This window comes from Pogona vitticeps, chromosome 2 (assembly GCF_051106095.1).
Source record: "Pogona vitticeps strain Pit_001003342236 chromosome 2, PviZW2.1, whole genome shotgun sequence".
NCBI lineage: Eukaryota > Metazoa > Chordata > Lepidosauria > Squamata > Agamidae > Pogona > Pogona vitticeps.
Genome location: NC_135784.1, coordinates 86,715,480 through 86,728,210, shown reverse-complemented (window position 1 = coordinate 86,728,210; position 12,731 = coordinate 86,715,480). Strand labels below are relative to the sequence as shown.

Below are 12,731 nucleotides of genomic sequence, written 5' to 3'. Positions count from 1 at the left end.
ATGTGGTCTTTCTTGCAGAATTCTGTTTCTTTTTTTTTCTGACTTACTGTGGTGCATCGGTTCAGTTTCTTTTCCCTTCAAAGCTCATATAGCCTTTGGTGAGAAAGTTTATCTCTGCCTCAGCTCCTATTCTGTAAAATGGGAATAATAATAATGCCTTGCCTTGCCACAAGAATACTTAGAGGAGGTAAAGGTTCCCCTTGACAATTTTTGTCCAGTCTTGTTTGACTCTAGGGGGCAGTGCTCATCCCCATTTCCAAGCCATAGAGCCAGCATTTGTCCGAAGACAATCTTCCGTGGTCACATGGCCAGTGCGACTTAGACACGGAATGCTATTAGCTTCCCACCGAGGTGGTCCCTATTTATCTACTTGAATTTGCATGCTTTCGAACCGCTAGGTTGGCGGGAGCTGGGACAAGTGACGGGCGCTCACTCCGTTGCGTGGATTCGATCTTACGACTGCTTGGTCTACTGACCCTGCAGCACAGGCTCCTGCGGTTTAGCCCGCAGCGCCACCACATCCCTCAACTTAGAGGAGAGAGGGACTCAAATGCTGTGCAGAGTGATATGAGACTGTTGAGGAGACTCATGGTACAGTGGTTAAACTGTAGTACTGCAGCCAAAACTCTGCACATCATCCAGGTTCAATCCCAGGTAACCAGTTCAAGGTTCACTCAGCCTTCCAGCCTTCACAAGTCAGTAAACTGAGTACCCAGCTTGCTGGGGGGTGGGGTCGGCAATGTGTAGCCTGCCTAATTAAACTGCAAACCACCCAGACAGTGATTTAAGTGCTGTGGGACAGTATAGAAGCAGCAGACTTTGTTGTATCACCTTATATCAGGATGCAAATACTGATGTAAATCATTGGATCATCTGGCACAGTACTATTTTCTCTTAGAGATCTCCATGATTTCTGGCAGAATTCTTTCCCTCCCTGTTTTTTCTTACATGAAATCCATGAACCCAGGGGTGGGTAACCTCTGGTTCTATAGATGTTGTTAGATTTCAGCTCCTGCCCCAACAGAGCTAAAAATGTTCATGGATGTTGGGAACTGCAGTCTATAATAACATATAAAGGGCACATGTTCCTTGCTGCAATATAGATGGGAGCTTAAATGATGCTAAACATCAGACACACACAAAGACATAGACACACACTCATACCCCCCAATACCTCCTCACAAAGCTCATCTGTCTTTCTCTTCTCTTTCACCCACTGCATCTCCTGGCAATGGAACCAATGGGAGCAAATCTGGTGAGCTTGTAGAGAAGATCCGAGAACGTACCCTTGCTTCAGAATCTCGTTGGAGGGGAAATTGCCACCCAGTTTGGGATGAGATCCCACTGACTGTGTAGGTAAAGATCTTGAAATACTTTGCAGACTCAAGCAACAGCTGTTCCTGCAGGCCAGAGGTGCTAGTGGAGAGGTGGCCCTACAGGCATTGCTGGATTGCAACTCTTGCCTGTCCTAGCCAGCACTACCCCTAGGCAAGGATGGTGGAAATTACAGCCCAACACCATCCAGAGGACTTCACATCCCCCAGCTGTGCAGTATGCTTGAGTGTAGGACCAAAAAAAAGAATGAGCAGCTTCTCCTTTGCATTTTTGTCATGTTCTTCTTCATAGCACAAGGAGAGGGAATCTCTTTCCACCTGCTGGCCAAATTCAATTCCAGAGAGGTTGGAGGGGGCTACATGTGTGGTGTGTCTGGGGGGGGGGGGAAAGGCAAAAGACAGAATCAAAAGGGCCAGCATATATTAGCTTAAACTTGGTACTGCCAACTCTTAAGGGTCAGGAGAGGCATTTCAACCTTTCAGAAAGGGTGCAATCCCATACAAGGGCCGAGAAGCCACAGAACAGTAGTGGCAGGGGAAAGAAGCCCCGAAGGCTGGGGGGGTCCCAGATCCCAGAAGGGCTGGAATCTTCCCCCAAAGTCTATGTTTCTTTATCCCTGACATAAGGCATCCAAGCAGGATTGGAAAAATAGCTGCTTGGGAATTCTCCGCAAAGAAGCAACCTCCTTGTCATTTTAAACGCGCCTCCGTGGCCCATCTGGCCTTCAGGCTCTCCCTGCCTCCCTCCCTGCTTCCTTCTCTTCTAAACTCATGGCCAACCCTCTGCCTTGCCAGCATCTCTTGGGATCACTTTCTTTATTATTTACTAGCAGCAGTTCATGAGGGTAATAACTGAATCATTATAACAGACTGTTTTAAGGGACTTGCTTTGCTTCCTGGGGACATTGCAATTAAAAAAAAATAGCATTTTACAGCACCGATAAAGTGCACCATCTGAGTTATTAGGTATGCAGAAAAAAGAGAGGTGCCTGCATTAGGATCCCAGAGGGATCAGCTGTAGGTCTAACAGTCCTCAACATATTTCTTTAATCAGCAGTCTGGAGAAAGGTATTAATATCCTTGCCAATGAAAAAGGCCCCAGATACAAAATGATTGGAGTGGTAATTAACGAGAGGGACCAAGCACTTCGAGCAATCTGGGCACTTGCAGTGCTGGGCCTGTTCCAACGAGGCAGGTAGGTGGATCCAAACTCAAGGTCACCCTCGAAGAAAAAAGCAATAACAACAAAAATGTAGAAGATGGGAAACTCTGTCCTGAAAAGCAGAAGGCTCCCCATCGCCAGGATGAGGCCATCCAGAAGGCGGATAAGATGTCCCCCAAATCTTCCCTCAGTTTTGTTTACACATTCGTTACACTTCAGAACCCCTCCCAGAAACCAAGAACACTCTGTGTGGATTACTTACTTCTGTTCAGGCAACCTTTTCTTTGCACAATCGGCAAAATTAAAGGTTCACAAAACTGTGCTTTCTCTCTCCTTCCATAAACTGCTTGCAAAAAAAGTATAGGAGTTACAATAATCAACCACAGGGATACCACTGAGGTGAGGTGGATTTTCTACTATAAATAACTGCAGACTTCTACCACTTCTTTTTTCCACTGTAAAATGTTCTTGTACAGATTCACCTGTCAACCGTCATCTTGCAACAACTATGTCCTATTCTGGCACTCTTATTTTCCTCCTGCCAGCTAATTCTATCCATAAACCAACATATCCCCTTCTTGTGCCCAGCTGCTCTCCAGGCAGAGGAGAGAGCAGAGAAAGCGCTGGTGCAGAATCTCTCAAGCAAATCAGAAAGGGGTGCTTCCCCTACCCCTTTGTGCTGGAGGGTAAACATAACTGTAGAGGGGCTTCTCCTTATGCATGTGTAGGCTGCCTGCACAGAACAGCTCTGGGTTATAAGGAACAGAGGGAGCCAACATGAGCAGAGCAGGAGTCCCACTGTACATACTCTCCTCAAATAAAGGGCTAGGGAATCTTTGGCCCACCAGAGTGAGAGTTGCAGTCATCTGGCACTGGCCAGGCTGCAGGACCCTTAAGGCACTGCAGGCCAGAAACATCTGGAGGACCAACGTTCCCACACACCTGCTCTAAGGGTTTGCAGGCTATCAGAACAGCTCAAGAACCCATGTTAAGGGCTGGAGTCCATCCCTACTCTCCCCTCATATTTTTCGAAGAAGAACATCTGCAGGTGGCTGTAACATTTATTTAGCGCATCTGAGACAGGAATGGAAGCAACGTGAATACAGCTTGAGCTCCTGCATGTCTACTTGGAAGAAAGCATTAGCATTTTTCAAGGCGGCTTATAGCAAAATAGGCAGGCCTCAGCTTGCCACTTAAGTTCTTCTGGTGAACATCACCAAACATCATGGTCTCGACATGCAGCAGAAATGAGGAAAAGGAGTGGCAGCAGAATTCTCTCACGGTTTTCCTCACACAAACTCTCTGCATGCAGTAAACTAGTAAAATGTGGAGACAATGATATAAAATCATTTTGCCAAGTCCAGTAATTGACTACATGGTGCTAGACTGCCTTTTCATAGTAGGAGGAGCAGACAGAAACATCATCCCCCAAACCCATCCTCATGACCCTATGTGGTATAGCCACCCATTCATTCTAAATGGTCCTGAAATCAGTGCCATAAACCTCAGGAGTGCACTGTCATCAGGATGGTGACATGGTGGATATGCTGAATCAGTGCCTGGCCACTTGTCTATAGGTAAGGCAGGGAGCCGTAAATGCTAAACAGAAATTTAGCAACGAGGATAAACCCCTATATGAAATGTATGTATCTAAGCCAGCAGTGGGAAGCTGCCAAACTAAGGACATATTTCTAAACTGGCAAACCCTTACCCCTGAAGCAGAATCTTCATTTTGTTGTCATAAACTGAGTTGTTGGGGTTTTTTTGTTTTTGTTTTTAAAAAACATATTTCTAGAGATCCTACTTTTTTTGGTTAAAAGACACAGCAGAAAGATAGTGTAGAGCAAGACAAAAAGTCCTCAAAAAGTCTGGGGATGCACAAGCAGCGAGGGTGGAGGTCAGAAGGGGTGCCAGGGGCTGCAGTCCGAACTTCTCACAAGGTGGGGCTGTCAGCGGAACAGAATACAACCAGGAGCTGACCGACATTGTGGAAAAGAGGTGCTATACAACAAAAAGCTTAGTCATTAAAACACACACACACACACACACAAAACTCCAGTTACTACAAGTGACATGTCCCAACTTGCCGCTTCCACCAACAGGCACTGCTATATATCATGTGCATTAGAAGGTTTCTAAATTTGTTGGTCTGAGCATCAGTGTGGTGTAATGGAGAAAGTGTTAGACTAGGGCTCAAGAGACCAGGGTTCAAATCTGTGCTTGGGCATGGAAACTTACTGGGGAGTGGTAATGGTAAAAACATTCCCTAAATGTCTCACACACCTTGAAAACCCAATTAGGGTCACTATAAGCGGGGTGCATCTCAGCAGCACATCACTGTGTGACTAACAAGTTTATAAAACAAAAAAGAACAGAAAAACCTTTAATTGGCAAAAAGGATGAGTTTTTTAAATGCAAAATGGAGATGAAATGTGAAAGAAATTGAGATGCTGAACAAAACATACAAACAAACCAAGAAGAAACAGATGACAAAGATGAAATATAAGAGAGAGAAAACTAGATAGATAGAAAGAACAGTGACAGATAAAATGCATAGAAAGGCTTCTGTTTAAGAAATATACATAATTTTTATTTATTTATTTATTTATTTATTTATTTATTTATTTATTTATTTATTCATTCATTCATTCATTCATTCATTCATTCATTCATTCATTCATTCATTCTATTTGACCACTCTAGGCGGCTAGAGTCAGTGTCTTTACTGGGAAGTTTTCTCACTGAGAAAGAAGAGAAAGCAAAGAAGGGACAAAGTGCACATGTTCTTTAAAGCAAGTGGGCAACTTGTAAAAGCCTCGGGAGCAAGATTTGGGGGCAATGTGAAGAGCTACTGAGGGGAAACAGGGCAAGATAGAAAACCCTATTGCACCATTAGATGTACGTACATGCACTAGTGTGTCATTAGATTTAGGCCAGTATGGCATGACCTGGCATAATGAAAAGACTTCCGCAACTTCCTCAGGCAAAATTCTCCATCACAAAGGACCATCAGCATCATGAAGTACCATAGGTATGTGTGACGTGTACCGGTGTTAGTGACAGGTTTCCTTCTAACAAGCTTTTATCAAAACACCTAAGCCCTCACCCTAGCCCCTTGTGCTCAGGAGACTAGAGCCCAGCATTTCTCTTGGTCTGTGTCTGGTGCTTCCTGGAGAGGCCAGCTACACTCTGAAAAGCACTGTCGTGAATTGCAGACTAGCCAAAAGCATTGATTTGGAACAAACAGACCCGGGTTCTACATGGAGCTCAGATAAACCTTATTCTTTGTCTCAAAGGCGGTCACTAAAAGGTGCGCAAGGCAGAGTTTTATGGGAATGTGTTCAGACTGAGAGACAATATAGTCCCCAACACATCCTGATAATCTCCCACAATTTATATGATTTTCCACAGGAAAACAGGGGCCTTGTGAATGGGCAGAGGTGTCACCCCAATTCATTCCCTAACTCTTCTTCTGACTCCCCTTCCACCCCCTTTTTTCCAGTAGCAGATTTGCCCCACTGCACAGACACATTAAGATCCTTTATTATTTCCCCACCACCACCTATTTCTTCTAGCACAAGCTGTTTCGAATCCTCTCCTGCTGGCCATAGAGCCCCTTCCAGTCTCATCAAGCATTTCAGTTACACACACACCCCTCTCTCTCTTTCCCCCTCCAATCCCAAATGGCATCAGATTTATTCCAGTTTGTGGCTGCAGTTGCACACCTGCAATGTTTATTTTGTTTTTATTGACCCTGCTAGTCTAGGAGGAGGAAGTACTTATTGACAGGAGGACTGCAAAGATGAGTTCCAGGTCAGGGAGGAAAAAACATGAGATGCCGGTGGGAAGATGGTAGGTGAATTGCTGGAAGGAAGGAGAGGCCCTCTTGACATATTTCTTCTCATCCTAAAAGGGCGACGGGGGGGGGGGGGGATATGACGGAGATGTCTGGCATGTCCAATCAAATTGGGATGATGGGAAAGATATGTTCTTAGTGAAGTTAACTCCAGAATGCAGAGCCAATGTTTATGAATATTCATTTGTCAGGCTTTTGTGCTGAGCTGGATACAAATATCAGCTGTCCCCGTGCCCTTTTCCAACATGGATTCCCACAAAGCTACAGCCTTGAGACCTATTTTTGTCCCAGCAACCACCAGCCTTGAGACTGAGTTTGCATCTAAACAGAAGGAAGCAAACTTCAAGTCCAGCAACTAAATGATGTCAAATTAGTCAAGGACTGGCCCTTTACACTTCCCCCAAATTCAGTTGCACAATGGGCTCTCTAAAGCCATCCTAAAAAGAGTAGCTATGAGAGCTATGCCTTCTCTGTCTTCCTGTAACTTGAATACTGACAAGAATATAGACCATTACATCCCGAGACCTTTATCTAATTGGTAGCAACTTTGAAACTTCTTCAGGACAAACACTGAGGCCAAGGCCTGTGCGACATTATAGTAGATGTAGAAGCTCTGTGTCTGTGTGTGTTCTGTGCTGTCAAGTCAGAATTTATAGCTACCTTAATAAGGCTTTCAAGACGAGTGAGATATTTAAGGAGTGGTTTTATCAGTTCCACTCCTCCAGTGAGTTTCCATGGCCAAAAGGGAATTCAGACCCTGTTCTCCAGAGTGCTAGTCTGTCACTCTATCCACTTACACACCACACTGGGAAGCAGCATGGACATGTATTAATCCTGACGCCTTTCACTGAACCAATCCAGTGAAAGACAATCTGTCACAGTTCACAGAAGGTGATTCCACAGGCAAAAGGAAACATTGTTTTGTGTGATCAAGCATTCTGTGAAGACTGTAAGCTTACATGCCACCTTTAAATTGCTTTTTCGTTCAGTAACATACATTCTATATCCATCTGATGTCTTTTATTTCATCCATTTCATCATAAGACCTGCAATATGAGATGCAAATGAAATGGACGATGGGATGATGATACAATGCTGGGTGCCCGTCTGAGGTTTCAAGAATCCTGGCTCCCTTCCCAGAGAGCTCAGAGACTTCTAAGAGCATGCCATTTGTTCTGTATGCCTTGGCGAGAAGACCACCACAGGGGTCCCTTATATATACAACAAACAGGGTCAGATTCTTAGATAAAGAAGGGGGGGGACAGACAAACAATTTGCAAATCAAAGATAACCACGGCCCCTTCGGCAAGTGGCAGGAGGCACCGCACCACCTCTGGGCCCACAGATAAGCTGACTTTGGGACAAAGTGGGGTGTCCCAGGTGTGGCACTTGGGAGCGAGTTGCTGAATATTGCCTCCTAAAACCGAGCCCAGAAGACCCGGTCCTCGTTCTCTGGGTACAAGTGGAACTCCTCTGCTGCCGCCACCCATGACACCACAAGCTAATAACTAATAACAATAATAATGAATTGGAGAACAATCACCAATTGATTATTTTGCAACTGGCTAGTGTGGGTGGCGCCAAGGCTTCACGCTTCTTCGCTCTCTCTGCCCAACCGATCTGCTTCTCCCGCAAGAAGGGAGCTCTCGGTGGGCACACCAGCTCCAGCTGCAGCTGCCGCCTTACCGACATAGAGCACGCCTTCCTTGGTCTTCTCCGCAGCCACCGTGACCCCTTCTTTGGTCTTCTCAGCCGCAGCAACGACCCCTTCCTTGGCCTTGGACAAGCCCTTCATAAACACATCCATCCTGGCACTGAGCTCTGCGTGGAGGAGACAAGACACCGGGCAAGATGGCTGCAGCAGCAGCAGCAGCAAAGGAGGGCTCTGCTGCTTCCAACACGGAGACCATCATAGGGATGAGTTTAGGCAGGCTGCGGGGAGGGGGGGAGGGAGGACATCTGGGTTTCCCCCTTCCCCCCTCTGCCCTCACCCCCCCATCAATGGCTCTTCCCGAGAGGGCCATCATCTTAAGGCACCCACAGCTTCCCTGCCCGCTTGCTCACCCACTAGGCAGGCACAGTAGGGAGACAAGCACTGCTGAAGGGGTCGCCCCAGAAGATGGGAACTGGGGGAGTCCTCTGACAGAGGCGGGAGTCCAGCTCACTAATCCCTGGGGGAAGGGGGGGGAAAGACAGCCTTCTTCCACCCCCACCCCCCAATCAACAAGTCCGGGGAGGGCTGTTACTGCAGCAATGGCTGCTGTCCGTTCCCCGCCCGCCCCATCTTCCCTCCAGAGCACGCTTCACGCTTGCCCATCATCAGCTGCCCCGCTCCTCCTGGCCTACCTGCAGATTCTATCTTCCCAGCCCTTTCCACTCCGGGATGGGGAGGCGATCCCATCTCCCTCCCCGTTCCTGAAGAGCATCCCGTCTCTCCCGAAAGAGGAAGGGGAAGCGAAGCTCGGATGCCATCCAAAGCTGAATCAAAACGGGCATGACTCCGTGTCCTTGAAACCCGAGAAAGGGGAGGGAGGGGGAGGGCTTGGGAGAGACGGCTCTCTAAGTGGGGATGGGGGGGTACAGAATCCAAGGATCCCCCCCCCACACACGCACATCTCCTTTGGCCCTGGCCCTCCCGATTAATAGCGGAAGGGATGGAAAAGCCTCCTTCGCCCCAGACTGCGAGGAGGGGGAGATCGCCTCATCCTTTCCTTCGCCCCCCACCCCCAAAAAGAGAGACTGCAGCCTCGCACACGAAGAGGAAGGAAGCTTCGCTTTCAGGCCACCGGGCGGACCTTCTCGGCCCCCTTTGCCGCCTCATCCATCCCGGGCGTCCACCTGGGGATGGAGGTGTGGGGGGGGGAGTGGACAGAAGATGCGCATAGACGCAGCTCACCTGCGATCGGCGATAGGGATGGCCTCGGGTGCGTCTCCGCCGGAGGGGGTTCAGATCATTCCGGGCCGGGCGGGGCAAGGTGGGGGTCGAGCGGCGCGGCACAGCGGGGCAGTCAAGCCAATTCTGCCATGGAGCGCCTTGGAAGGAGGAGGCGGAGGCGGAGGCGGAGCGAGCGAACAGACGAGACGAGACGCCGGCGCCTTTGCCCTGCCGCTGCCGCTAGTGCTGCTGCTGCTGAATCTCGGACGGAGTCGCCGCCGCGTGCCCCGCACCCGCCCGGCGAGAGGATTTCACCATAGCGCGCAACCCGCCACGCGCCCCGCCCCTCGGCCCTGCCCGGATGCAGCAGGGGGACCCCCCGGCGGAGGGAGAGCCCCGCCCCGCTGACCTGGGCGGGGCGTGGGAAAGCGAGGCGCAACCTGCCCCCCTCCCGCCGCCGCCGCCGCGCGCCTCGGGTCCGCAGCGCGTTCCAGGAAAGCGCCTGGGGCGCGCGAGGCAGAGGCCGGGCGCCTCGAAGAGGGGGGGGGGAAGAGAGAGGATGGCGGGGCGCCGAGGAGCCGCCCTTGCAGGGTGAGGGAAAAGGGCGGCGGCAGGTGGGCACGAACACGCGGGCCCTTCCCGTCGCCCTCCCTTGGTTGCCCTTCCCGGCTGTAGCGTCCTCCTGCCCAAGTGGCCTGGAGTGGGGATTCCAGAGGTCCCGAGAGGTCTCTCAGGGGCTGCCGGTTAAGGCCACTGATCGGGGACCTCCCCAGCCGTGGGCAATGCGCCACGCAGGACCATATGCCGGGCTTGCTCCTGGGCTTCCTCGATAGCCCACAAGCTCCCTCCCTCTTTCCTCGGCATCGGGATGGCTTTTGTGCTGAGCTGACGAGGTGGCTCTTTGCCCAGATCCAGAACGGCTCTGCAGCGCGCAGCGCGATGCATCAGGAGCAGGCGGGTCTGCAGCCCCCAGGAGCGCTCAATGCTGGTCATGCCGGCTAGGACTGATGGGAACTGCAGAGCCGAACACCATCCGGGCAGCCACACGCCCCTTCCTTCCCCTGGCTGCGCAGGTGGCTTGAGCTGAATGTTGCAATGAAATCCAGGAGCCTTACTCCCAGCTCAGGCAAGGGTATGGAAAAGAGGGCAGCCTGAAGGCCCATTATAGTTAGGGCTCTTCCAGGCCTCATTGGTTCTCAAAATATTCTGGGTTGCTGGTCTCCTGACAATATTCCTTCCTTTGTAACCCTTTTGTGTTTTCCCACTGCATCTTATGTCTTTTTTCTCTCTGCAAACAAATACACCTGCTAAAACGGGAATACTGTACCAGTCTTGATTTTGCCTGAAGCACAGCTGAAATAAAGTTTATAGTTAAGGAATTGTGTCATTTGTATGTTTTCATGTCTGTGTTTCCTGTAATAATAATAATAATAATAATAATAATAATAATAATAATAATAATAATAATAATAATAATAATAATAATAATAATAATAATAATAATAATAATAATAATAATAATAATAATGTGGTGCAGGAAGAGACTCTTGAGAGTCCCCTGGACTGCAAAGAGAACAAACCTATCCATTTTGAAGGAAATCAACCCTGAGTGCTCACTGGAAGGACAGATCCTGAAGCTGAGGCTCCAATACTTTGGCCATTTCATGAGAAGAGAAGACTCCCTGGAAAAGACCCCGATGTTGGGAAAACGTGAGGGCAAGAGGAGAAGGGGACGACAGAGGATGAGATGGTTGGACAGTGTCATCGAAGCGACCAACATGAATTTGACGCAACCGGGAGGCAATGGAAGATAGGAGGGCCTGTCGTGCTCTGGTCCATGGGGTCACGAAGAGTCAGGCGCAACTTAACGATTAAACAACAACAAATGAAACTAAGCAATTCGTATAATCAGAGCCACACCCACTTCTGGCTTTGCCTCTGCTACCACGCTGGTATCCCCAAACATACACACACTCATTATTTGGGGGGGGGGTGCAGCCCTTGACATAAAAAGATATCTAAATACAGTATTTCTTTTTTTCCTTTATTTACTTCCGGAGGCTATGGCCACTTCCAAATAGACAGCTTTTAACACTACCATGAAAAACAATGGGGGGGGGAAACAAAATACCAAGCTTTAAGTAAATTAAATTTATGAATACAAGTAGCTTTTTGTGTACAACAGAAGGAAGCTGCAGTCCATGGAAGAATTAGGAGCTGGTAGAGAATTCTAAACAGAGCAAAACACTAGCCCTAGCAATGCACATGAGCCTGACTACACAGTGCAATGGTTCTATAGTTGATTTCTGGCCACACACCCAGAACAATTCTCAGCACGTGATGTTATGAGCTGCCTTTTCTATGCACCTTGCTGTAGATGAAGTCTGGGTCTGCATGCAACCATGTTTGAAAGAAGGCGGAAGCATTACAGGAAGTCCCTGGCCCAAAGTTCCCATTTGCCCATGAAGTCATTGGAAACAGCTGGCACCACCTTCCCCTCTCCATTTAAAAATCTTGAAGAGTTTTGATTGCATTAGTGCAAGTGATCACTGCTCTTATCCAGTTCCAATTGACCACCTGGTTACTAGTCTTCTTTCCAGTGACAGGCTCTCTGTACTAACTTATGCTAGTCCTTGGACAGCGGACAAACTGTCTTCTCCCTTGGTGGTGTTCAAAGCCTTACCAGCTTGCCAAGCCTGCAAAGAGCCTTGCGCTTCTCCAGCGGAGCAGAGCCTTCAAGAGCCCCGGTCACCTCCACACTATTGTAAGCAGGCAAAACTAAACTTTGTAGAGGCAAGTTTTTGCAGCTCTATTGGTGTTATTTCAGAGATCTGCAGCTGGCTGTAATCATAGGAACTATTTTTCGTACTGTGAGAAGAATTGATAATAAATCTTCTATCTTGTGAGCATATAATGACCACCTACTGAATTCAGCATTAAACAGATTAGACTCTTTGGAATTGAATGACTACCTGTGTTTTCTGAAGCCAGAGTTGCCACTTTCTTTTCTGGCAAGGGCCCTGTTTGTTTGTTTTTAAGAATTGCATGACAAACAGAAAACGAATGAAGACTTTTCACAGTGAAGAGAGATAATGATGAAGTAACATTACTCCCAGATGGATTCTTGTCTATCACAAAGTTTATTAATAGCTCGGAAGCCCTGCCAGGGGAATAAAAAGGTGTCAAACCAATCTGAAACACCAGTGTTTTATTTTTCAAAATTTCATTTGATTATATATTCCTATTTGGAAACTTTAATACTGTACAAGACTAGCTTGATAGTTTGAAAGTTTAAATCAGGACCACTTTGTTCAATGTTCATTGCATAATGGGAGACATACCTTTTACTAGAAAACTATAGACTGCTACACATACTGTATTGTTAAAGCAAGGTAAAATAATTCATCATGCTAAAGCACTCTTATAACACAATTATGCAAAAAAACAACTTGCCCCCACCCTTCAGTGAGCTGGGTACTCATTTTGCCAAGCTTAGAAGGATGG

General features: G+C 47.9%; 1 protein-coding gene across 2 annotated transcripts in view; it reads right to left on the bottom strand.

Annotated features, from left to right (window-relative positions):
- SNCB (synuclein beta) overlaps positions 1 to 9,443 on the bottom strand; it is a 30,427-nt gene extending 20,984 nt beyond the window's left edge. Inside the window, exons 1-2 of one of the 2 annotated variants that reach the window (XM_072989959.2) lie at positions 9,249 to 9,443; positions 8,039 to 8,173 (exon numbers count right to left, since the gene is read on the bottom strand). In XM_072989959.2, the coding sequence (XP_072846060.1) occupies positions 8,039 to 8,159 (121 nt within the window). In that variant the 5' untranslated portion in view covers positions 8,160 to 8,173; positions 9,249 to 9,443. Of the gene's footprint in view, positions 1 to 8,038; positions 8,174 to 8,698; positions 9,208 to 9,248 lie in introns of those variants that run through there. The other variant, XM_078385584.1, reaches the window with a different exon arrangement.
- Positions 9,444 to 12,731: the final 3,288 nt, after the last annotated feature.